General features: G+C 35.4%; 1 protein-coding gene across 1 annotated transcript in view; it reads left to right on the top strand.

The window, feature by feature from the left end:
- Positions 1-23,269, top strand: part of TBCD (tubulin folding cofactor D) — a 414,951-nt gene that overhangs the window by 308,448 nt on the left and 83,234 nt on the right. Inside the window, exons 26-29 of the mRNA XM_072640887.1 lie at positions 4,855-4,931; positions 8,780-8,861; positions 18,495-18,613; positions 21,857-21,948. Coding sequence (XP_072496988.1) covers positions 4,855-4,931; positions 8,780-8,861; positions 18,495-18,613; positions 21,857-21,948 — 370 coding nt within the window. The remainder of the gene's footprint in view (positions 1-4,854; positions 4,932-8,779; positions 8,862-18,494; positions 18,614-21,856; positions 21,949-23,269) is intronic.

The following is a 23,269-nucleotide window of genomic DNA, read 5'->3' as shown; positions in this document are numbered from 1 at the left end:
TTTCCATTTTAAAGTTTCTAAGGGAATCTTGGGAAAGTAGCAGAAGAGACTCCAGAGAAATCCACATACTTCACAAATACTCCAGTTTGATTTCTAAAATGTGCCAGATTGAAAGAAAAAGAAAACCCAAAGCAAATCAGGTATAAACTTTACCCAGAGCAGGAGTACCCAAAAAGATTGCTAAAATCTTATGAACCCTGTGGAAACTCTGAATAGATATAAGCCAGAGTAGATGGAAGGCATATTGAAGTGGGAAGCAACCTGATGTCACAGACAGGTGGCCCTGGTGTCTTATTATAGGAAGAAGACCTAAACAGATCCAAACTGAGGCAGTGGAAAGAAACACCCTCAATAAAGCCCAGTGCTAAGGTGGTACAAAAATCCCAGAGCATCAGGAGAAAGGCCTCACAGCCCCAGTTACAGCAAAAGAAAGGCCCCAAGCGTATCTGTGCAGCATAATGTTGCATCCAGATAACCTGGTCCTGAACCACAGCAGGAGACAAGGCCAAACAATTCTTAGAGAAGATAGGACCTAGTTTTAGCCACTGTAATCACAACCAGGAATGATTTACATATACCATCCAGAAATACCTATGCAAACAAAGTATGACACAGGTGCACATCCTCAACTCAGGCATAGGTTGGTGGTATGAGCAAATACAATGAAGAAATACTTTATACTTAGAGATGCTCAAGGGATAAACCCAGAAGCAGAAAGTAACTCAACAAAAAATAGAATCAGATCCTCAGAGGAAAAAAAGATGACTCCACCAGAAGGCCTGCAAAGTACCTGAAATAAAGGCAAAGAAGAGCAAATAGATTGTGTAACTTACATTTCACAGGGTGTTAGGCAAGCTCCCTCTTTTTTACTACCACCTCCCTCTCCGTATTAGAAAGACAGAGGTGTAGGCAAAAAAAACATGCAAAAGAGCATGTAGGGAAGCATGTAAGATATAAAGAAGTATTCAATTAACAGTTATAGCCATGAACACAAATTGAATGAATTCACTCATAAAATAGAATAGGCTAGTAGCATGAATTACAAAAAGGAAATCAACAATATGTTATTTACGAGAACACTCTTAAAACAAAGATTCACATGTTAAAATGAAAGGCTATAGTAGAATCTACTGTACTTCTATTGAATTGTTTAAAAAGTAGATGTGGCAATCATGATTTCAGAGAAAACTGAGACATGATAAAAAGAGATAAGGAAGAATATTATGTATTGAAACACACCATAAAAACCAAATCACTACTAATACATACTATACATGCATACAATAGCATAGCTTCTAAATACTTAAAAAGAAGTTAAGTGAATTAGAGGGAGACATTGATAATGAAATTTTAACAGTGGGGAACTTCGTTGTACCATTTCTCAAATTAGCCAAATCTAACCCAAAGATAAACAAGAACAAAGTAAAGGACCTGAGTAGAACTTTAGAGAAGTTAGAGATGATAGACTTTTGGTGATCACTGAATGAAAGTAGAAAGGAATTTGCATACCCTTCAACTTTACATGGCATCTTTACAAAAATTGTCTGTGTACTGGAGCAAAAAAATCCTGATCCAAAATGAAGAACAGTAAAAATGCAAAAAACATAATTTACTGATCATTGCATCAAAATTGTATTTAATAAATGGCTACTGGCAAAAGAATTGAAAATGAAAACTCAGTAATCCTAAAAAATTGATAGGTCAAATAGCCAGTTATAGAAAAATTTTAAAGAGTTTATCAAAGAAAATTACAGTCATGAAGCAACATATCAAAATTTATGGGATTCAGTTAACACAGTGTTTAAAATAACTTTCACAATTCTGAATAATGGATACAAAAGAAAGAAGTGGGAAAAAAGAGGACTTGACAGTACCAAATTTCATACTCTACTATGAGGTAATAATCACCTGAACGATGACCTCGAGATTGGTAAGTGTAACAGATTAGGTGCCTAGCACACGGAGGCAAACACCAACCAACTGATAAACATTTGTTAGGTGCTACTGTGTGCTAAGCTCTGTACTGAGCACTGGGGATACAAAAAGAGACAAAGAACAGCCCTTGCCTTCCAAGAACTTACAGGCTGAGGGTGGAGATAATATGCAAGCATCCACACATGCACAAACATATGATTAAGCTACCTATAGGATAAATAGGAGAAAGATTTGGGAAGGCTTCCTGTTGAAGTTGAGATTTTAGCTGGGACTTAAAGGAGGTCAGGGAGGTCAGTAGCTGGGGCAGAGAAGGGAGAACATTCCAGGAATGGAGACCAGCCAGAGAAAATGTCCAGAGTTGAGAGATGGAGTATCTTTTTTGTGGAAGAAGCAGGAGGCCAGTGTCATTGGACTCTGGAATACCTGGGAGGAATAAGGTGTAAGAAGGCTAGTAAGATAGGAAGAGACTAGGTTATGAAGGACTTTGCATGCCAAATAGAGCATTTTGTATTGATCCTGGAGACAAGAGGAAAGCACTGGAGTTTATTGACTTGGGGGCATGACCAGGCCTGCACTTCAGGAAAAGTTATTTTGGTAGCTAAATAGAGTATTGATTAGAGTGGAGAGAAACTTGAGGTAGGCCGACATGCCAGCAAGTTAGTACAACTATCCAGATGTGAGGTGATGAGGGCCTGCCTTAGAGTGGTGAGCATATTAGAGAGATGTTGCAAAAGTGAAATCAGGCCTTGGCAACAGTTTGGATATTGAGAGTGCTAAGAAACAGAAAAGTGGTGTGCAAGAAATCAGATATAAAAGCAGTACAGTACACTATGTACAAAAACTAACTCCAAATGAATATGTTACTCATGTATAAGAACTCATAACAGGAAACATACCAGGAGAGTACAGAAAAAGTTAATTTTTGCATCTATGGATAGGAGAGGAGTTGATGACCAAACAATGGAGCGAGCAGATTACAGAAGAGAAAATGGACAATTTTGATTATATAAAATTCACAAGTTTTTTGTGTGGTTGAAGGAAAAAAATCTTGGCAACAAATTTTTCTCAGAGCAATCTCATTTCTAAGATATAAAAGAAACTGATTTAGATTGTTAAGAATAGGACCATATTCCAATATAAAGTCCAAGAATTTGAATAGTCAATTTTTAATGGAGGAAACCACCATATGAAAAAATGTTCCAGATCACTAAAATTTAGAGAAATGCAAAGAAAGGAAATTTTAGTTTCCACCTCAAAACTTATCTGATTGACAAGGAAGAAAATGACAAATGCATTATAGGAAAATAGGCACACTGAATTTACTGATGTTAGAGCTGTGAAATTGATGAGCCATTATGAAAAGAAATTTTGACACCATGAGCTGAAAGTCAGGGCGAGAAGGAATTTGAATGTGCTAAATGATTTATAAATTTTACATCATTTGATCCTCATAACAATCCTATGAGGTTGTTATTATTATCATCCCCATTTTACAGTTAGAGAAACTGAGGCATCAGGTTAAATGACTTGCTAAGGATAACACAGCTAGTAAGTCTCCAAGATCCAATCTGAACTCAGGTTTTTTCCAATTCCAGGCCTAGCACTCTATCTACTATGCCACCTAGCTGCCTTGAGTATACTACCCTTTTACCCAGTGATAATACTGAGCATTTATGCTGAGATATACCTCAGAGAGATCAAAGAGAAAGGAAGAGGATTCATATGTACAAGAAATATTTATATCTTTTTTGTTGGAGCAAATAATTGTAAAACAGAGAGTTTCATCAGTTGTGGCATATGAATGTAATGGAATATTTCTGTGTTGTACAGAATGACAAAAAGGACAGTTTCACAGAAACCTGGGAAGATTTGTATGACCTGCTGTAAAATAAGCAGAAGCAAGAGAACAGTTTATACAAAGAAAATAACTTTGTTAAAAAACAACAATATTTAAAAAGTCAGAAGAATACAGTGCTCAACCAGGAATCCAGAGAACCTGTTATGAACAATGCCGTGTACCTTCTGTGAGGCTGATAATTGATTCAAAATGCAGAATAAGATGTTTTTTGTACTTGGTCATTAGGAAGGGCACTGTAGAAATATATGTGACTTAATTATGCATATTTGTTTTGAGGATTTTCCTTTCCGATCTTTTTTTTTTTTTTTGGTCATCATTTAATTGGGGAAGAATGGTAGAAAGGAGAGAAAATAAGGACTTAATAATTCAAAATTTTTCTGAGAGATCTAATTTTTATTTCCTTTTAACAGAGGTACTATCATAACTAAAAGAACCTGACATGAAATGGGGAGCAACATCAATGGATGTGTCTAAGATTTTTTTTTTTCCAGCACAAAACATTTTTAATATGGCTAGATTTTATCATCATTTCTGTGATAATACATTTCCAAAAGCTTACTTTTTAAAAATTATAATTTTTTTTGTACATATGAGGACATAACTTCCTTTTCTGTTAAGCTAAACTTTTTTCAAGGAACTGTAGAGTGCCTGGAGTTTCTTCTGTTCAGGGGTGGGGAACCTTTGGTCCTTGAGGCCACATGTAACTGCCTTTTAGGTCTTTGGGTGAGGCTTTTTCGTTGAGTCCAGGTTTTACAGAACAAATCCTTTTATTAAAGTGATTTGTTCTGTGAAGTTTGGATTCTGTCAAAGGGCAGTACTCGAGGACCTAGAGGGCCACATGTGGCCTTGAGTCCATAGGTTCCCTTCCTCTTTTGTCTGTGTAGACCTATTTTTTTTTTCCTGAACTCTTTTTCCTGAAAGAATTGATACACCAAGAGAACTTATTTGGTATAAAAAGTATTAGAAAATCAAGTTTTTACTGTTTGTTTTTGTTTTTACTGCAGGTATTGCTTTTGCTACTTTATTAGGCAAAGTAAATATTTGTTCTTTTTTTTTAACAGGTAGCTGGCAGTGGTTAATAAATGATAGTTTGAAAAGCCTCCATCTTATCTCAAGTACTTCAAGACAGCATATCAAGGTACAATGATCTTTCCATACTCTTTGACTTTTAATAAGATCATACCAGTGATTATTTTCTGGGTTTTTTTTTTCTCTTGTCATGTCAAAGTACTAAGTGTTTATAGAGGCAGCTGTCTGGCACTGGATAGGGCCTGAAGTCAGGAAGGCCTGATTTCAAATCCAGCCTCACATACTTCCTGACTGTGTGAACCGTAGAAAAATCACTTAAATCTCTGTCTGCCTTAGTTTCCTATTTTGTAAAATGGGAACAGTAATAGTACCTACTTCGAAGGGTTTTTGCAGAGATAATAAGATAATATTTGTAAAGTATTTATTACATTCCATGGTACATAGTGCCTAGGGAGGTTGAGTGACTTGGCCAAGATCACATAAGCAGGCAAAGCTTGAATTCGTTTTGTCTTGGTTCCAATACCAGCCCTTTTTCTATGTGCTGTGCTTACTTTCCTCTTATAATTTTGTTAATATCATAATGATTATATTTGTTGTAATTAATAATGTTATAATTATATATAGTGTATTCTACCTTAATTGGTGGAACCCTAGTGTTGCTATCAATGGCAGTGATACCTGTATTCTTTACTTTTTGTTCTCCTTGCAAATGCTTGTTTTTCATATTTTATTAGTTTTTTTCCTTGTTTGCAAATACAAATGACTTTTATAGTTTTCTAGCATGGTTCCAGAACTCATAGATTAATATATAGACTGTTAGATTCAGAAGGGATCTTAAAAGAAAGAACATGTGTGCCAACCATAATACAGATCAAAAGTGACAATTACTTGTTTAATTTAAGTTGTCTTCCAGAATTCAATAAAGTTATCTTTCTTTTTCCTGTACATTCACTTCTGTGCTTCTGTATAAATATTTTGAGAAAGGAGCCCTCATTTGTAGTTGAATGAAGTTTTTTACATGCATAGTACAACTGGAGGTAATGAAGGTAATGGGAAAGTAATTCAGTATTATGTTATCCTTAGGCTTTGGGATTATGGGATATCTGTCATCTTTGCTGCTCAACCTTTGGTTACAGTAATATTTTTACTATCAGCTTAGATTTTTTTAAATGAAATAATACTTTTAACTCTTAAAATATGAATGAGACTTGGTCTCTGAATTACTTTAGGCTCTTTGCAAACCCACTATTTCCAACCTGCCTGTTTCTTCTTGGTCATCTCATTTTTTAACGTTATATGTTCCTGTGTACTCTATAAATTGTGCTTTTTTTCAAATTCTATTTTAATCAAATTATTGACCTTTTAAAAATTATGTACAAACCAGTGACTGGCACGTAGGCACTTGATAAATGCTTCTTAGCTTGATTTCATCCATGCTTATTTCTAGTCACACTAGTCTCCTACTTGTTTAACGTATGCACAGTTCTATTTTCTACCTCCATACTTTGGCACAGATTTTCTCCCATGTCTTGATGTGTTTTCTCCTCACCTTAGAATGGTTAGCTTTCTTCAGAGAATGGTTCCATTGCTGTCTCCTACCCAAGGATTCATCTAGTTAGTGTTTCCTCCCTCTCCAGATTAATTTGTATTTTATTCATCTGTACAGTGTACATGTTGCATTCATCTAAGAAATGTAAGCTCCTTAAGAACAAAGGAGTGTTTTCATTTTTGTTTTTGTGTCTCCTGCACCTAAGAAGGGATTTGCACATAGTAGGCATTTAATAAATGTTCACTGAATTCAACTGATCGCCTTTCACTTCTTGAGAATGACATATTAAATAGAGCCAGCCCTTTGCACATCCACCTCAGTAGAAAGAACAGTGGCATTTAAAGTCAGAGAACCTTTACTGAGCCATTAGCTAACACACTTTGCCTTCTGGAGCTTCACTTTCCTCATTTATAAAATGAAGCATTTGAAAGCGGGTTGGCAGGATTCCAGCGGACTGATGATATGTGCTACTCGCTTACTTACAGTGACTGACAGATTCAAGTTAAAAATGAGTCATACCTTTTTGGATGAGAATAATGGAGGAATGTCTTTTGCTTCAAAATGCATACTTATTACAGCTATAATGTGTGTGGCCTATTTAAGATATGTGTGTCCACATGAGTTGCCTAAACATAAATTACAGAGAAGCATTGAAAGATTTCTGCCCTCATACTTCACCTCCCTATACAAGACTTTGGAAGCTGTGTTGAATGTGGCTGTTCTGTTCTCCTCAGAGACAGAGAGGGGGATTGGACTCAGATTATATTTATCTGCCCTTCTAAATATTACTATTCTAGGAAATGATTTTTTTTTTTTACATTTAAGCTACTTTCATGACCATAGACTTTCAACTATTATTCAGTTGTTCAGTTGTGTCTGATCTTTATGGACCATAACACAGCAGTGCTGTTATGGGGGGTTTTTTTGGCAAAGATACTAGAGTGGTTTACCATTTCCTTTTCTAGTATCTTAAGGCAAACAGAGGTTAAGTGACTTGCCCAAGTTCACACAACTAGTAAGTACCTGGAACCTGATTTGAACTCAGGTCTTCCAGATTCCAAGCTCAGTGCTCTATCTGTGAAGCACCTTCCTGCCTCACTTTCCTGATTGTTATCACTTAAAGGAGTGAGGTATAGGTATAACTCAAATAATAAAGGTAAAACCCAAAGTTTATACCCATCAGCTTGACTCTTGCTAGTGAAAAGTTAATTATACCAAAAATCATCACAAATGGTGATGCAAAAGCATTTATCCATTCAAATAGCAAATAAAAATTGGAGAAGTTCTTCAAATTAGAATATAACAGAAAATACCCTAAGCAAATAGCCCTGTACTTAGAACAGAGATATCTCTGCTCAGCCAAAGGAGGGATCACAATCTCATCAAAAGGGAAACGCACCTAAATCTCTGGGCAGACAAGGTAGAAATCAAAGAAATGTGGAGCCAGCTTACCCCTGCATATCTACCTTTAGAAAACCATTTTCTTCCCCCTATGGGTGTCTCCCTGAAGGGAATCTAGAAGCTCTCCTAGCAGGAATGAAGAATGTCTCTTCTTTCAAGTGACTGCATCAACTCCACCTCTCCCCTGAATCATCATTGTTTGCACTATTTAGGAGAGTCTTAAGCAAATACTCCAGGATTCACTGGAAATCTGAATTGTACAAGGTTTGGGGTTTTTTTTAGATTTTTTTTCTTTTACATTAGGGATGAGGAAATTGAAATAAAAAATAAATGTGTGTTAATTGAAAAATAAAATTTTAAAAAGCAAAAAGGGTCAGCTAAATGACTTCTGTAGCCCTTCTAGCTTTAAATCTGTAATCTGTGCAGAATTTTTCTGAAAAACTTTGCTTTTTTCCCCCCAAAAATTGTCTTTTCTCCTTTTACAGTATTTTTCTCTGCTATTGCAGTATTTTCTTTACTCTTTCCTCATAACTCTTGAAAGTTTAGATATCACTTGTCATACTAATTTGACATTACTGAAACCGAATTGTAGCCTTTCTATTTGAATGTCTTTTCTGTTGAAGTTCACTGATAAAAATTTCTGCTTATGATGATAATATTTTTTTCCTATTTTATTTCACTGGAAAGGAAGAAAAATCTATTGTTTAGAATACCCTTATTGTTTTGAGAACATTGACTCCAATGGAGATCCAGTTTATCTAGCCTATTTTGAACTGATTAACTCCAAAGAAAATCTTTTATGGTATAAGTTTGAAACATAAAATATCTATATCTATATCTATATATATCTTAGAAAGAAATGATATCTTTATATTTTTATTGATTAAAATTATAGAATCACTATACTTATAGTCATTGATAGTACAATTATTTCTTTAGTTGTCTCTTCAAGTCATGTTATTGCATTAGAAGCTTTTTATAACCTCCCAGGTTTGACTTTATTTTAGGAAGCTGCTGTCTCAGCCCTGGCAGCATTGTGCAATCAATACTACCTGAATCACCAAGGAGAAGCTGATCCTGTTCTACAGGGTAAGTGATTCATAGATCTTGTCTGTTTTCTTTAATTAATACCATTAATTATCCCTGTTGAATATACTGATAGAAAATGGAAAAAGGGGCCTTTAAACACCACACTGTGGATTAGTATAATTATAAGCCTATCCTAGTTGTGTATAATTTTAAAGTTTACTTAATCACTAGAAAACCATATATAATAATGTACACAAGCTTTTTGTTCTATGCGAAATATTGCCCTGGAGGGATTCAAGAGATAGGATAATACCCTTAATAGCAGGGGTTCTTAATCTGAGATCACCAGAGCAAGGGGTCTTCGGATAGACTTTAGGGAGCCTATGAATTGGAGTGGGAAATGAATGACGTCAGTGGATTGAGTACCAGGTCTAATGTCAGGAAGACCTGAGTTCAAATTTGACCTCAGACACTTACTATGGACGAGCCACTTAACCTCTGTTTGCTTAAATTTCCTGACAATAATAATGAGGATACTAATAGCACCTACCTCCCAGGATTATTGTGAGGATCAAATGCCATAAAAATTGCAAAGCACTTAGCATAATGCCTGGCACATAATTAGCACTATATAAATGTTAGATATTGTTATTATGAATATAATTGGTTTCTTTTGTAATCTTATGTATTTTATTTTATGCGTTTAAAAGCATTGTTGTGTAAAGGGGTCCATAGATTTCACCAGTTATGAAGGATTCTGTATCATGATAAAAAGGTTAAGAACCATTGCATTATTGTCTGTTCTTGAATGAAGTTCTTTTTACATATACTGTAAGGCAGTTACTTGTCAGTAATGTACTTCTTTTAGAACTGCAGTTTTGAATTTAAATAATTTAAAGCACAGAGATTTCTATTTTATTTTTCTAGGAAAGTCAGGGCATGAGGAGTATAATATTGTATATGAACAAGAAGTACCATTTTCTAGTAGAATGTCCTGTGATACTGAACTCAAAGAGGAGAGGTCAGGGAGAGATTTTGTGACTTTATTATTTCGAGTGTATACTCCTGTTAGGTCTCAATTTAATAGCGAAGTATGCTTTCACATTTACATTTATGTAACCTTTTCAGCTTATGAAGCACATTCCTCACAAATACCTTCATTATAGGTTCATAAATTTAGAGCTGACACCTTAAAAGTAATCTAGTTCCACCCTCTTGTTTTACTCATGAAGAAACTAAAGGCCAGAAATGAGAAATGATTTATGTAATAAAGTCACACAGGCAATAGATTTCAGAAGTGAAATTTTACCACAAGTTCTTTGATTTCACTATACTGCCTTGTCTGTGAAATAGGTAGTTTAAGCATTATTTCTTATTGGGAAACAAAAGTCCAGAGAGGTTGTGACTTGGATTGTTATTAGATAGCAGACTTGGGACTCCAACATCATCATTTTGACTTTAAGTCCAGTGTCTTTTCCATTTCTTTACCCTGCTTCTACTGCTTCACTAAGAGTGTCATTGTGTCCTTTGTGAGTAAAAGAGTTTTGCTGGGTTCATGTGGTTTAGAGTAAGAAGTAACCTTTTCAAGGCTAATATCAAGAATAGTTGGTGATTATGGCCCTATATATTTTTACCTCTTATCAACCTTTTGTGCCTCCTGTTTTTATAGTTTGAAAGTGTTTAGGGTGATTTTTTTCATAGAATTTGAGAAAGGTAGCGTAAGGTTTTGATCATGAAATTGAGGAGATGTTGGAAAGGACTTGAAGTTGGACAGCTTTTGTCATTTAGTTGGAAAACCATTTGTCTGGCCATTTCTCTGGCATGAATATGTGTGACAATGATGAGAAAAATACATGATTGTTAGACAAGTAAACTCAATGCATATCAGTCTACTTTTTCTTGAGAATTTTCCGTATGCAAAACATTTTATTTTGTGTTGTGAAAGGGATGCAAAAAACATAATGCTGAATTAGTATTTTATAATTTAATGGGAGACAAGGCTTGAAAATTTAAAACTACAGGGCAAGCAATTACAAAATATTAAGTGTCTGCTCCTTCAGGAGCTTACCCTCCCTTATATTGGGAAAGATTTGCCACCTTCATTGAAAATTAAATAGTACCAAATAGTATGTGCTTAAATTTTTGCATGAATGTTTTTGACCTGTGGCCTCTACAGTGCTAGGCCCTGAGGGGCCAGAGTATGGCCCCAGATAGTCATATTCTAAACAAATTGGAAGGTGACAAGAAAGGCTTAAATCTAATCTCTCCGAGAGATAACCAGATCTTGAATTTATCTCTAATAAAACCAGCATCACTCGGCACTTCCCATATCATCCCCTCCTCTGCCAAGTAAGCAGGCAGCCTCCTTCTTCTTGTACTTTACATCACGTTCCTTAGGGCTATTATGAACTAGCCATATCCTAATCATTCATAGCTGTAGCTCCACAGGTGGCATTGGGAAAATTCTCCTCACTTTATTAGCATGCCCACCTCCTGTCCTGTAGTTCAACTTGTGACTATGGGAGGTACTCCTCAGAGAATGAGCCCTGTACTCTAAGGCAGTGATCCATGAGTCCAAAGACCTTCTTTCTGCCTCTTTACAAAGACACAAGTTTTTGAGTCCTACTGTATGAAGAGACATAGATAGTTTGCAGTCTACATTACAGATAATATTATGTTACTTTTCCTTTCAAAACTCACCCTTCTGCACACTTTCCTTTTTTCTTTTGAGGTCTCTTCCATCCTGTTAATCAAGATTTATAGACTTGATTTCATTCTTGACTCCCCATTTTCATTCAACCTACAAGTATCCAAATAGTTGCCAGACCTTGCCAGTTCTTAGTTGACAATGTCTCTTGGATACTGGCAAAGATGAAAGGATGATTGATGAAGAGCATTAGACTGAGTGATGATTCAAAAATCCAAGGAGAAACCATACTAAGTAATTTTTTCAGCCAGGGTTATCTGGGGAGATAACCAGAGAAAGGCCTTGGGGCAATGGGATGGAGTTCCAACAAGAAAGTTCTTCAAACATATTGACTGCACTTGAACCTTTTTCTGTTTAATGAGTGGGTTTGGGACAGGGTAATAGAGGTGAAGATTTAGCTTTGTCATTCAAGACTGCAGATCAGCGTGAATACAGTAAATAGATTTGGACTTGCTTTTAGCTAAGTAGAACCTGGAGCAAGGACAAGGAAAAATAGAAGTTAGAGACTGCCAAGAGGGGAATACAGACTCATGGATGAGCCTATACCTCTATCACTCTTGACTCCTGACCAGTATCTCAGGCTAAGCTCAAATATCTGGGCTAGAGCTTCCATCTCAGTGATCAGGGAAGGGAGCATTGACTAGAGGAAAGTCTGCAGTTCTGTTGCATTTACCTGGCCTGAACTGTCACTGAGGTTCTTAAAGGTTACATGTGACTCAATAACTGGGGATAGTTGAATGAAGACCCAGAAAATATAGAACAGGACCAAACAAGGGGTGAATAGTCCCTCCAGAAGTGAGAAAATCCAGGCCCTAACACAAAGTCTCAATTCAGATATTAAGAATGGAAGAAAAAGTAATCAAACAAAGAAAGACAAGGATAAATAGCTATTGTGGAGCCTGAGGCACCCAAAACAAAAGCCCAGAAGAGAATAGTTCCCCAAAATATATAAACAAAGCTCAAATATACCTTAGCCATATGGTCAACCAGAATTCTTTGGAGAAATGAAGCAAGAGTTAAGAACTATTATAAATGAAATGAGTGCTGTAGAGGAAAGAATGTGAAAAGAAATGAAGCTTCTAAAGGATAGACTTGATGGAGAATTAATAGCTAATTACAAAAGGTGCAAAGCCTTACCCAAGTCAGTAGATCTATTGAAAATTAGAATGAATCAAACGGAAATTAACGAATCCATGAATGCAACAAGAAATATTGAAGTAAAAGGAATGAAAGCATAGAAGAAAATTTAAAATAACCCATGTAAAATACAACTCTCCTGAAAAATATTTCAGGGAGAAAAAATTCTGATGATCACTAGACAGCTTGAAAGCCATGACCAAAACCAATACCTGTATACTGTGTTTGAAGAAATCATGAATGAAACCTGCCCAGATATATTAGAACCAGAGGGAAAATGAAAATAGAACATCATAACCAAAATCTAGAATTTTCACATAAAAGGAAAAAATAAATGTATGCATACATGTACATACACATATACATATACATGTATGTTACTATCTGGAATAATTTACCTGGAAGAATTTATAGTCCTATATAGGGAAAAATGGATATTTTCCCCCTAACCCTACCCCTAAAATGAAATAACCAAAGCTGAGTGGACGCTTTGGAATGCAAACACAGGAACAAAAAACCAAATAATTAAAACGGTAAATATGTGTGAGCAGTTAGAAGCAATCTTAAACAAGGATGAAATATTCACATTTAAGTAGCATGGAAAAACTAGCGTCTCCTGAGAGTATGGGAATCATCAAGGTCTACAGAAGGAGTTTAAGAACACAAAGGGCCCAAGACCCATAGGCGTGATCATGTGGGAATTAGTGGCCCCTTTTTGTTTGAGCATTTTTTCATGTGGTAATAGATGACTTTGATTACTTCATCTGAAAACTGATTGTTCTTATCTCTTGATTATTTATCAATTGGGAAATGGCTCTTATTTTTTACAAATTTGAATCAGTTCTTTATATGTTTGAGACATGAGGTCTTTATTAGAGAAACTTACTTAAAAAATTTTTTCACAGTTATGATTGCTAACTGTATTTCCCTCTATCCTATTTTCCCCCTTGTTTATTCTAATCTTTCTCTCCTTTCACCTTGTCCCTCCTCAAAGGTGTTTTACTTCTATTGCTTCCCCCAGTCCAACCTCCTTTTATCAGCTCCTCTCTCTTCTCTTATCCCTTTCCTTTCCTGCTTTGCTGTAGGGTAAGCTAGATTTCTATACCCAACTGAGTGTCTGTGTTACTCTGAGCCAATTCTGATGAAAGTAAATTCAAGTGTTCCCTGCCTGTTCCTTAATCTTCTCTCCCCAACTGTAAAATCTCTTTTGCCTCTTTTATGTGAGATAACTTATTGCATTCTACCTCTTTCCCTTTCTCTCAGTGCATTCCTTTTCTCACTCCTTAATTTTATTTTTTTAGATATCATCCTAACATATCCTATCACACCTGTGCCCTCTATCTATACATACACTTTCTAGCTGCCATAATAATAAAAGGTTCTTATGAGTTACAAGTATCATCTTCCCATGTAGGAATGCAAACAGTTTAATTATTAAGTCCCTTTATGATTTCCCTTTTCTATTTTCCTTTCACTGCTTCTCAAGTCTTATATTTTACTGAAACGATCCCCTTCTTCATATCTTAGAACACAAGAATATTCCATCACAATCATATCCCCCAGCTGGTTTAGCCATTCTCTTTGAGGAGATGATTATCCTTTCAGTTTCTAATTCTTTGCCACCACAAAAAGAGCTGATAAAAATATTTTTGTATTAATAAGTCCTTACCCCCTTCTCCCCCTCCTCCCACCTTGATTTCTTTGGAATACAGACGTAGAAGGAGTATTGATGGGTCAAAGTGTATGCACAGTTTTATAACTCTTTGGGTGTCATTGCCAGTTTTTCTCCAGAATGGTTGTGCTAATTCACAATTCCATCAAGAGAGCATTAGTGCTTCTGTTTTTCCACATTCCCTCTAGCCTTTATCATTTTCCTTTCCTGCGATGTGAGCCAATCTGATGGGTGTGAGATGGTATCTCAGAGTTGTGTGAATTTTCATTTCTTTAATTATTTAGAGCATTTTTTTCATATGACTATTAATAGAGCTTTGATTTCTTTTTCTGAAAGCTGGCTGTTCATAGCCATTGACCATATTTATCAGTTTCATAGCCATTGACCATATTTATCAGTTGAGGAGTAGTTCTTGTATAAATTTCACTCAGTTTTGAGAAATGAGATCTTGATCAAAGAAACTGATGGAAATTTTTTTTCCTGAGTTTTGTGCTTTCCTTCTACGTTTGGCTGTGTGAAATTGAAAATTGATACCCCACTTTATTTTATATTAACTATTGATTGCAAAGCACTGAAATCGATACTTATAGATTATTAGAGTTAGATTTAATTGCATAGGCCTTACTATTAGAGTTTATAAGAGTTTAACTTCCCCATTTCTTTGGATTATATCCTGTATTCAACCTGTCTTATTCCTGAAGGAAGGAAGGAGGATGAGTCAGTGTGATCTTAAGATGTTGTAGCACCAGACCACTCTGGTGTAGGGTGTTGCCTAACATAGGACTTTCCAGAGGATGCTGACTAGCTCTATGTTTTCCCTATTACTCTGGACTTTGGAAATCCCCTTTTGGAAGTCACCAAGATTATGCCAAATGTAAGCCCATCTCCTACACTTTTACCAACTACATAAAAGACTGTTCTGTTTGCACTAATGTGTGTCTCTGGTCACTGAGAGGCTATTGATTTCTATTTTTGACAACTGCTAGCCTTGCTAATAAATAAATTACGCTTGGAGCTTTGTGGCTCAGATTCTCTACATGAGAGATTTTTATTGTGATTGCTGCAATGGTTTTTGTCTGTCCAAAACCTTTCTCTTTTTATGTAATCAGAATTATTCATTTCATCTCCCTTGATCCCCTCTCTCTCTTGGTCATGAACTCTTTCCCTGTCCAAAGATTTGACAGGAAGTTTTTTTCATAGTCTCTTAATCTGCTTATGATATCCTCTTTTATGTCTAAATCATGTACCCATTTGACGCTTATCTTGGTATGTGGTATGAGATATTGGTCTATATTTTTGTTAGACTGCTTTCCAATTTTCTGAGCTGTTTTGGTCAAATGATAAACTCTTGCCTCAATAGCTAAAATCTTTAGGTTTATCAAAAACTAGGTTCCTGTGGTCATTTACATCTATCTATTATGTACCTAATCCATTCCTTTGATCAATCACTCTTATTTCTTATCTAGTACTTAATTGTTTTGATGATTATGGCTTGTCAGTATAGTGTAAGATCTGGTACCAGAGGCCACCTTCCTTCCATTTTTTTTTCATTGAATTCCTTGATATTCTTGACTTGATTCCTCCAGCTGAATTTTGTTCTTTTTTTTTCCTGCCTCTGTAACATAGTCCTTTGGTAGTTTGATTGGTATGGCATTGAATAAATTAATTTAGATACTATTATAATTTTTATCATTTTTTATCATGTTGGCTATAAGTAATTGGCCAGTTGTTTTCTTTATTTGCAGGATGAGTGTTCTGGGATTATGTTCATATAGTTCCTGTGTGTGTCTTGGCAGATAGACTCTCAAGTATTTTGTGTCTGCAGTTATTTTAAATGAAATTTCTCTTTCCATCTCTTGTTGCTGGGTGTTGTTGATTATACATAGAAATGCTTTCTTTAGGTTTGCTTTATATTCTGTATGTTTGCTAAAGTTTTAATGGTTTGTTAGTTTTTTATTTGGTTCACTCAGGTTCTCATATCATCTGCACAGAGTGATGTTTTTGTTTCCTTTGTGTATTCTTATTGCTTCAACTTCATTTTCTTGTCTTACTCTGAAAGCTGGCATTTCTAGTAAATATTGAGTTATAACAATATGATAATTGACATCTGTTTTATCTTTGATCTAATTGAAAAATACTTCTAGTTTATCCCATTTGCAGACAATGCTTGGTCTTGGTTTTAGATAGATATTGCTTAGTATTTTAAGAAAAGCTCTATCCTTGTGTTTGCTAGTGTTTTTAATAGGAATTGGTGTATTTTGTTAAAAGTTCTTTCTGTATCTATTAGTATAATCATAAGATTTTTGTTGTTTTTTGTTTTTTAATATAGTCAGTTTTGCTTATCATTTCCTAATATTGAACAAAATCTTACATTTCTGATATAAATCCCAACTGGTCATAGTGTATGATCTTTGTGATATATTGCTATAATACCCTTGCTAGTATTTTATTTAAAATGTTTGCATCAGCATTCATTAGGGATATTGGTCTATGGGTTTCATTCTCTGTTTTTGCTCTCCTTAGTTTAGGTATCATAACTATATTTGTATCATTGAAAGAATTTGGTAGGACTCCTTTCAGTGTGTTTTCAAATAGTTTATATAGCATTGGAAATAATAGCTCTTTAAATGTATGGTAGATTCACTTGAAGATCCATTTGGTCTAGGGGATTTTTTCTTATAGAATTCATTTATGGATTGTTCATGGATTATAGGTTATTTAGATATCATGGGTTATTTAAATATTCTGTTTCCTCCTCTGTTCATTTGGGCAATTTATGTTTTTGTAAATATTTATCCATTTCACTTAGATTGTCAGTTTTATTGGCATATAAGTGGTTAAAATAATTTCTAATAATTTCTCTAATTTGATCTTCATTGGTGGTGCATTCACCCTTTTCATTTTTTGATCCTGGTAATTTGGTTTTCTTTATTTTAAAAAATTAAATTAGATATAATGATTTATCTATTTTATTTTTTCATAAAACAAGCTCCTAGCTTTATTTATTAATTCATTTTAACTTTTTGCAGTTTTATAAATTTCTTTGAATTTTAGGATTTCTATTTTGGTGTTTGAGATTTTTATTTCATTGCTTTTCTAGGTTTTTTCTAGATAGTTCTTGCATTATTTAATTTAGATTATGTCAATTTGACTCACCAGTGGATGGGTGGCAGTACCCCCTCACCTACCTGGGCTTCAACTCCTGGCAGACAGCAGCACAGGCAGTGTCTTAACTTCAACCTTACCAAAGGTTAAATAAGGCCCAACCTCAAATCTCCTCACACCCACTTTCTCTCTTATCTCACTCAGTTAACTCCAGAAATAGTTCCCTATCAGCTCCAGGATCAGATGTAAAATTCTCCATTTGCTTTTTAAAGCCTTCTACACCATGGCTCATTCTTATCTCTCCTGGCTTCTTATACTTAATGCCATACCACGTACTTTATGATCTCACAACTCTAACCTTCTTCTCTTGTTCCTCATTAACAGTACTCCATCTCCATACCATTTCACTTGCTGTCCTTCATGCCAAGAATACTCTTCCTCCTCGTCTCTGTCTCTTGATTTCCCTGGTTTCCTTCTAGGCTTAGCTCAAATCTTACCTTCTACACAGTGTGTGTGTGTGTACCAACATATACATATATCTTGTAGCTATCTTATAGGTTTATAGTTGTTTGCATGTTATCTCCTATGTTAGAGTGTGAACTTCTTGAGAGCAGGCTCTTGGTTTCTGTGGCTGTTGTTTTGTGCTTTCTTTTGATCCCCACCTGTTAGCCCCGTGCCTGGAATATGGTAGTAGACCCTTAATAAATGCCTGCTGCTGATTGGCCTTATCATAAGGAAAGCTTGAGTTTCAGTATTACTTCAGACATTTCCTAGATTTACGACCATGAGCAAATCTATTCACCTCTTTCAATTTCATGAAAGTTTCCTAATCCATAAAATGGGAATAATTAATAGCACCTACCTAACAGGACTGTTGCTAGGAGGATCAGATGATATAACATGTATAAAGTGTTTTACAAACCTTAAAATTCTTTACACATATTATTGTTAGGTTTAAAGAAGGAATTCTATCTTCATATTTTTGTTGCAATACTTATCGTATTTTTAATAATTCCTGAGAAATGTAGATTTCCAGTGCCAGTTATACATTCTCCATTTCCTTTTTTTCCAGATGAATTGATGAAGAATTATATTTCTGAACTTCAGAATACAGAAGAAATGATTCGCTGTGGATTTTCACTGGCTTTGGGTTCCCTTCCAGGTTTTTTTCTGAAAGGCAAACTTAAGCTGGTGAGCCCTAATTTTGATACTAATGAGAATATAGAAATTTTGAGAAACAGCCAGTTTGAAGCAGCCTATCCTGAACAGAACATGGATATTAAAGATTGAGAGAATCGGATTATAACATTTTTGAAAAATCTGAGCAATATTTTCAGTTTGCTGTGGTAGCTTCCATTCAAGTTCTTGTGTGTATATCTGAGAGAGGTAGAGAAAGAATATGAGAGCCAACTGCAAGTAGTTTTTTTTTTTAATGCTCTGTTGTCATATGCATTTAAAATAAAGCACTTTTGTGGAAGTTCATTCCAACTGAACTTTATTTGGTTATTTGGGTGGAATTCATTGTACTAAGTAGAAATAAGACTTCTCTGAAAAATCATTTTGTTTTGAGGAAACTGGTGGAATTTTGGATCCCAGCTTTGCCAGTATAACCTTGCACAAATCACTTAACTTCTTTCATCCTTAGTTTTCTCAACTGTAAAACAATGAAGTTGTTCAAAAGGAACTCTCTGATTTGGACAGTTTAAGTTTGAGTTATCTATGGAACATAGTGGGAAATATCCAATAAGTAGTTGAAAATGTGTGACTACAATTCAGGAGATAATCTCAGGCTAGATATAAAGATTTGGAAATTATCTTTATAAAGATGACTATTAAACACATGGGAACTGATGAGGTGACTAAATGAGAAACTGAAGAAAAATAGATGAGGGCTCTAGACAGAGAGCATGTTTAGGAGGAATGATTTAGATGATGAACTAGCAAAGAAAACTGAGAAACACTCAGATAGGTGGGAGGAGAATCTAGAGAGACAGTTCTGCCAAAAAACAAGAACAAAAACCAAAACCAAGAGGAAAGGGTGAATACCAGTATCAGATGCTGTGAACAAGTTGAGAAGAATGAAGATTGATATAAAGCCATCAAGTTTTGCTCTTGAAATAATTGGTAGCTTTGGATACAGCAGTTTCAGTTGAATGATAGTTCAAGAAACCAGACTGCAAATGGTGGAGGAATGAGCGAGAATAGAGGAAGAAGCAATGAATATGAGCAGATTCTCCTCCTCTTCCTCCTCCTTATCCTTTTCCTCCCCTTCCTCCTCTTTTTCTTCTTATCCTTCTCCTTCTTCTGGTGGCCCCCCATTAAGATGATTTAAGTAATTTGATATAATTACTTAAATTTAAAAATTTAAGTAAGTAGGTTAAGACAGTTGGCTTAACTTACTAACACTCTTCAGTTTAAGATATCCACTGAGATCAGTTTCCCCAGTAGCAGGGATTACAGGCATGTGTGCCACCATGCCTAGTGTAGCAAGTTTTTTTTTGGAATTTATAAAAGGAAGGAGATAGAAAGAATGAAGACCTGGAAGGGCTGATAATGTTAGTGAGGATTTCTTTGTGGAAAAGGAAGATATGGACATGTTTAAAGACAGCTGGAGCAAATTAAAACAATCTTGAGATTTTACACCTACCAGATTTACTAAAATGATAGAAGGGGAAAGTGACAAATATTGGAAGGAATGTGGAAAAATTGAGGCACTGATTCATTGTTGGTGGAATTGTGAACTTATCCAAACATTTTGGAGAGCAATCTGGAATTATTTAGAACTTAATTAAAATTACCTGTATCCTTTGATTGAGCAATGGTCTATTTGGTCTAATTCCAGAGATAATTAGGGAAAAAGAAAAGGAGCCTGTATGTTCTAAAATGTTTATAGCACCTCTCTTTGTGGTGGCAAAGAACTGGAAACTGCAGGGATGCCCATCAATTGACTGAACAAGTTGATATATGATTGTGATGGAATATACTACTGTGCTATAAGAAATGATGAGCTCATTGATTTTAGAAAAACATGGAAGGACTTGCACAAGATAATGAAGAGTGAGATGAGCAAATCCAAGAGAACATTGTATACACAGTAGCAGCAGTGTTGTTTTAAGAACTACTTCAAACAAATAAGTTACTTTGTCTATTATAAATACCCAAATTAATTATAAAGGACATGAATAAAGATACTATCTGCATCCAGAGAAATAACTGATAGATGTTTGTGTAGAATACTTTTCCATATATATGTTGTATATGTATATATATTATACATGTGTGTGTATGTATGTATATATATATATTTATATATATACCTATTTATGTCTAATGATAGTCATCTGTAAGGAAGAGGTAAGGGGAAAGAGGGAAAGAAAAAAATTTACATGATAATTGGTGTGTATCTGAAAGGAATAGCAAGTTGTGCGTAACAGATTTGTAGTTTCACATCAATCATCTTTTTTATCATACTAAGTTATGGAAATGATTGTTTTACTAAAAAAATTAAAAAAGAAAAGACAGTTGGAGATGAAGCAGTATAGAGCAATTGAAGATTAACCAGAAAGGACAGATAATTGTTATTATCTCCTGGTGGAGGTGGAGGGGATAGAATTGAAGGTAAAAGTAGAGGAGTTGGCCTTGTAAAGCAAAGGGTCACCTCTTCATCAGAAATTAGAATATAGGAGGAGAGGAGAGATGATAACAGGGGGTTTTGAGCCATAGAGAAGAGGGAGCTCACCACCACTGATTTCTTATTGTGTAGAGATAGGGGAGAGAATGGTATATGAATTTTGAGGGGAGAGGGTACTTTTTGACTTCTCCTCTGTGGGAAATGGGATAGAAAATCAGTTAGGATTGTAAAAGGATTGCCTTGCTGCAATAAGGGCCTAGTTGATTCTGGTTTGTGATTTTTCTCTAGCTGTTTTCCACAGTAGAGACAGAGGATACAGATAGTGGGAGTAATTCAGGGTTGTCGTTGGCAAGGCATGAGTATTGATACAGTTAGGGAGCAAAGGATTCCAGAATAGAATATACTGTAGAGGTGAACTTTTTAACTATTAAGGTGAGGATTGAGGTGAGTGGAGGTTGGAGAATTGAAGGTGGGAGTTGGAGAGTGGAGAATGTTACTTTTAGGTAGCTAGATAACTCACCAACACATCTTATTTAATCTTTTGTGAACCTTAGAATAATAGGTAGATTATTATCAATGTTATTCCCTTCGTATAGATGAGGAAACTAAGGCATAAAGAAGTTGAGGGGTTTCTCAAGATCACAGATATGTAGAAGAACTGAATGTTGAACCCAGGTGTACTGAAACCAAGTCTAGTACTCTTTCTGTTACATTGTATTGCCTTATACTACAATAAGGCTTTCAGAATGAGATTTTCTTTTTATAGTTTGTAACTCTTTTATAATTTTCATGTTGCCTTTCAGGTGTTAGATGGCTTAAAATCTGTGACTCAAACTTCGCCTAAGTATGTGAGCTTTGCTGAAGCTAGAAGAGATGCGTTGAAAGCAATTGCCAAGTAGGTCTTCTAAATTTTCCTTTAAGTCTGAACTTTGACAAGTAAAAAAGCTATTTGAATATTTAATTTAAGCATTGATAAAATAAATTTCAATGCTTGCTTTATGTTTCATTTTTGTTAATAACAAGGTTAGTAAAGGTTTGATTAGAGCTAAATGTGTGCAAAATTGTTGGGTTACTTTCTGTGGTTTTAGAGTATTGGTATGTCTGGTTCTTTTTTGGTGTGTATGTGTTCTCATGGAGTTCTGTCCACTGTGTGGTGACTTGTGGCTTGGAAGCCCTGGGGGTAAATGACACTAGCTCATAATTATGTAGCACATTATGATTTACAGAAGCACTTCACACCAGGCCGCTGAGATAGGTGGTGCATGTGTAACTATTCTATCTTCTGGATACCTCCAACTACTTGTTCCATTAAGTTCTAAACTTAATCTGTCTAAAACAGAACTTTATCTTTTTTCCTAAACCACTGCTCCTCCTGACTTCCCTATTTCCATTAAGGTCACCACAGTTCTTCTAGTCACCCAGGTTTCTAACTTGTAAGTCATCCTTCACTCTTTACTTTTACTTACCCATCCTATCTCCTCCTCAGTTTGCTGTCTTATGTAAGATTCTGTCTGCTCGCATCAGTTCCCTTCTCTCCAGCCACATAGGGCTGTTCTAGTTCAGCACCTATTCATCTCTTGCCTGTGCCTCTTCAGTAGTTTCTTACTTGGTTGTTCTATATCCATGCTCTCCCTTTTCCAGGTTAGAATCTACACTCTTGCCAAATTAGCATTCTTAAAGCACAGGCCTTGAATTTACTTCACCTGTAAATGTGAAACCCAGGTTATTGTTAACTTCTCGAGAGCAGAGACTATCTGGCTTTTGTATCCCCAGGGCTATCACAGTGCCTGGAACAATGTTAAGTGCTAATTAAATGTTTGCTAAATGATCCCCTCTTATCACCTAAGGAAACTGAGGCTCAAAAGGTTAGATGGCTTGGTCACACACAGGAAGCAGGCACAGCTCAGCTTTTCAGACCAAAATTCAGTGTTGATTCCATATAGTCTCTCTAGGAAGTGGTATCAACTGGTGTTTTAAAAAGATAAAAATCTAAAAATTAAAAAAGAAGAAAAAGGACCAAGACTGATGCATATAGCTTGCCTTTCCCTCCACCACTTTTCCACTTTCACTGAGGCAAAGTAGGAAGAACTACTCCTCCATTCTACATAAAGCTCTTAGGTTGCACATTGCCCTTCTGGGGTACGTTTTTTTCTCTTCAAGACTGTCCTTCATGTTCACTTTAAATTGGTTTCATTCATATAAATAAGTTGAATATT

Source organism: Notamacropus eugenii, chromosome 2 (genome assembly GCF_028372415.1).
Source record: "Notamacropus eugenii isolate mMacEug1 chromosome 2, mMacEug1.pri_v2, whole genome shotgun sequence".
In the NCBI taxonomy this organism is placed as follows: domain Eukaryota; kingdom Metazoa; phylum Chordata; class Mammalia; order Diprotodontia; family Macropodidae; genus Notamacropus; species Notamacropus eugenii.
This window is presented reverse-complemented; position numbering and strand designations above follow the sequence as displayed.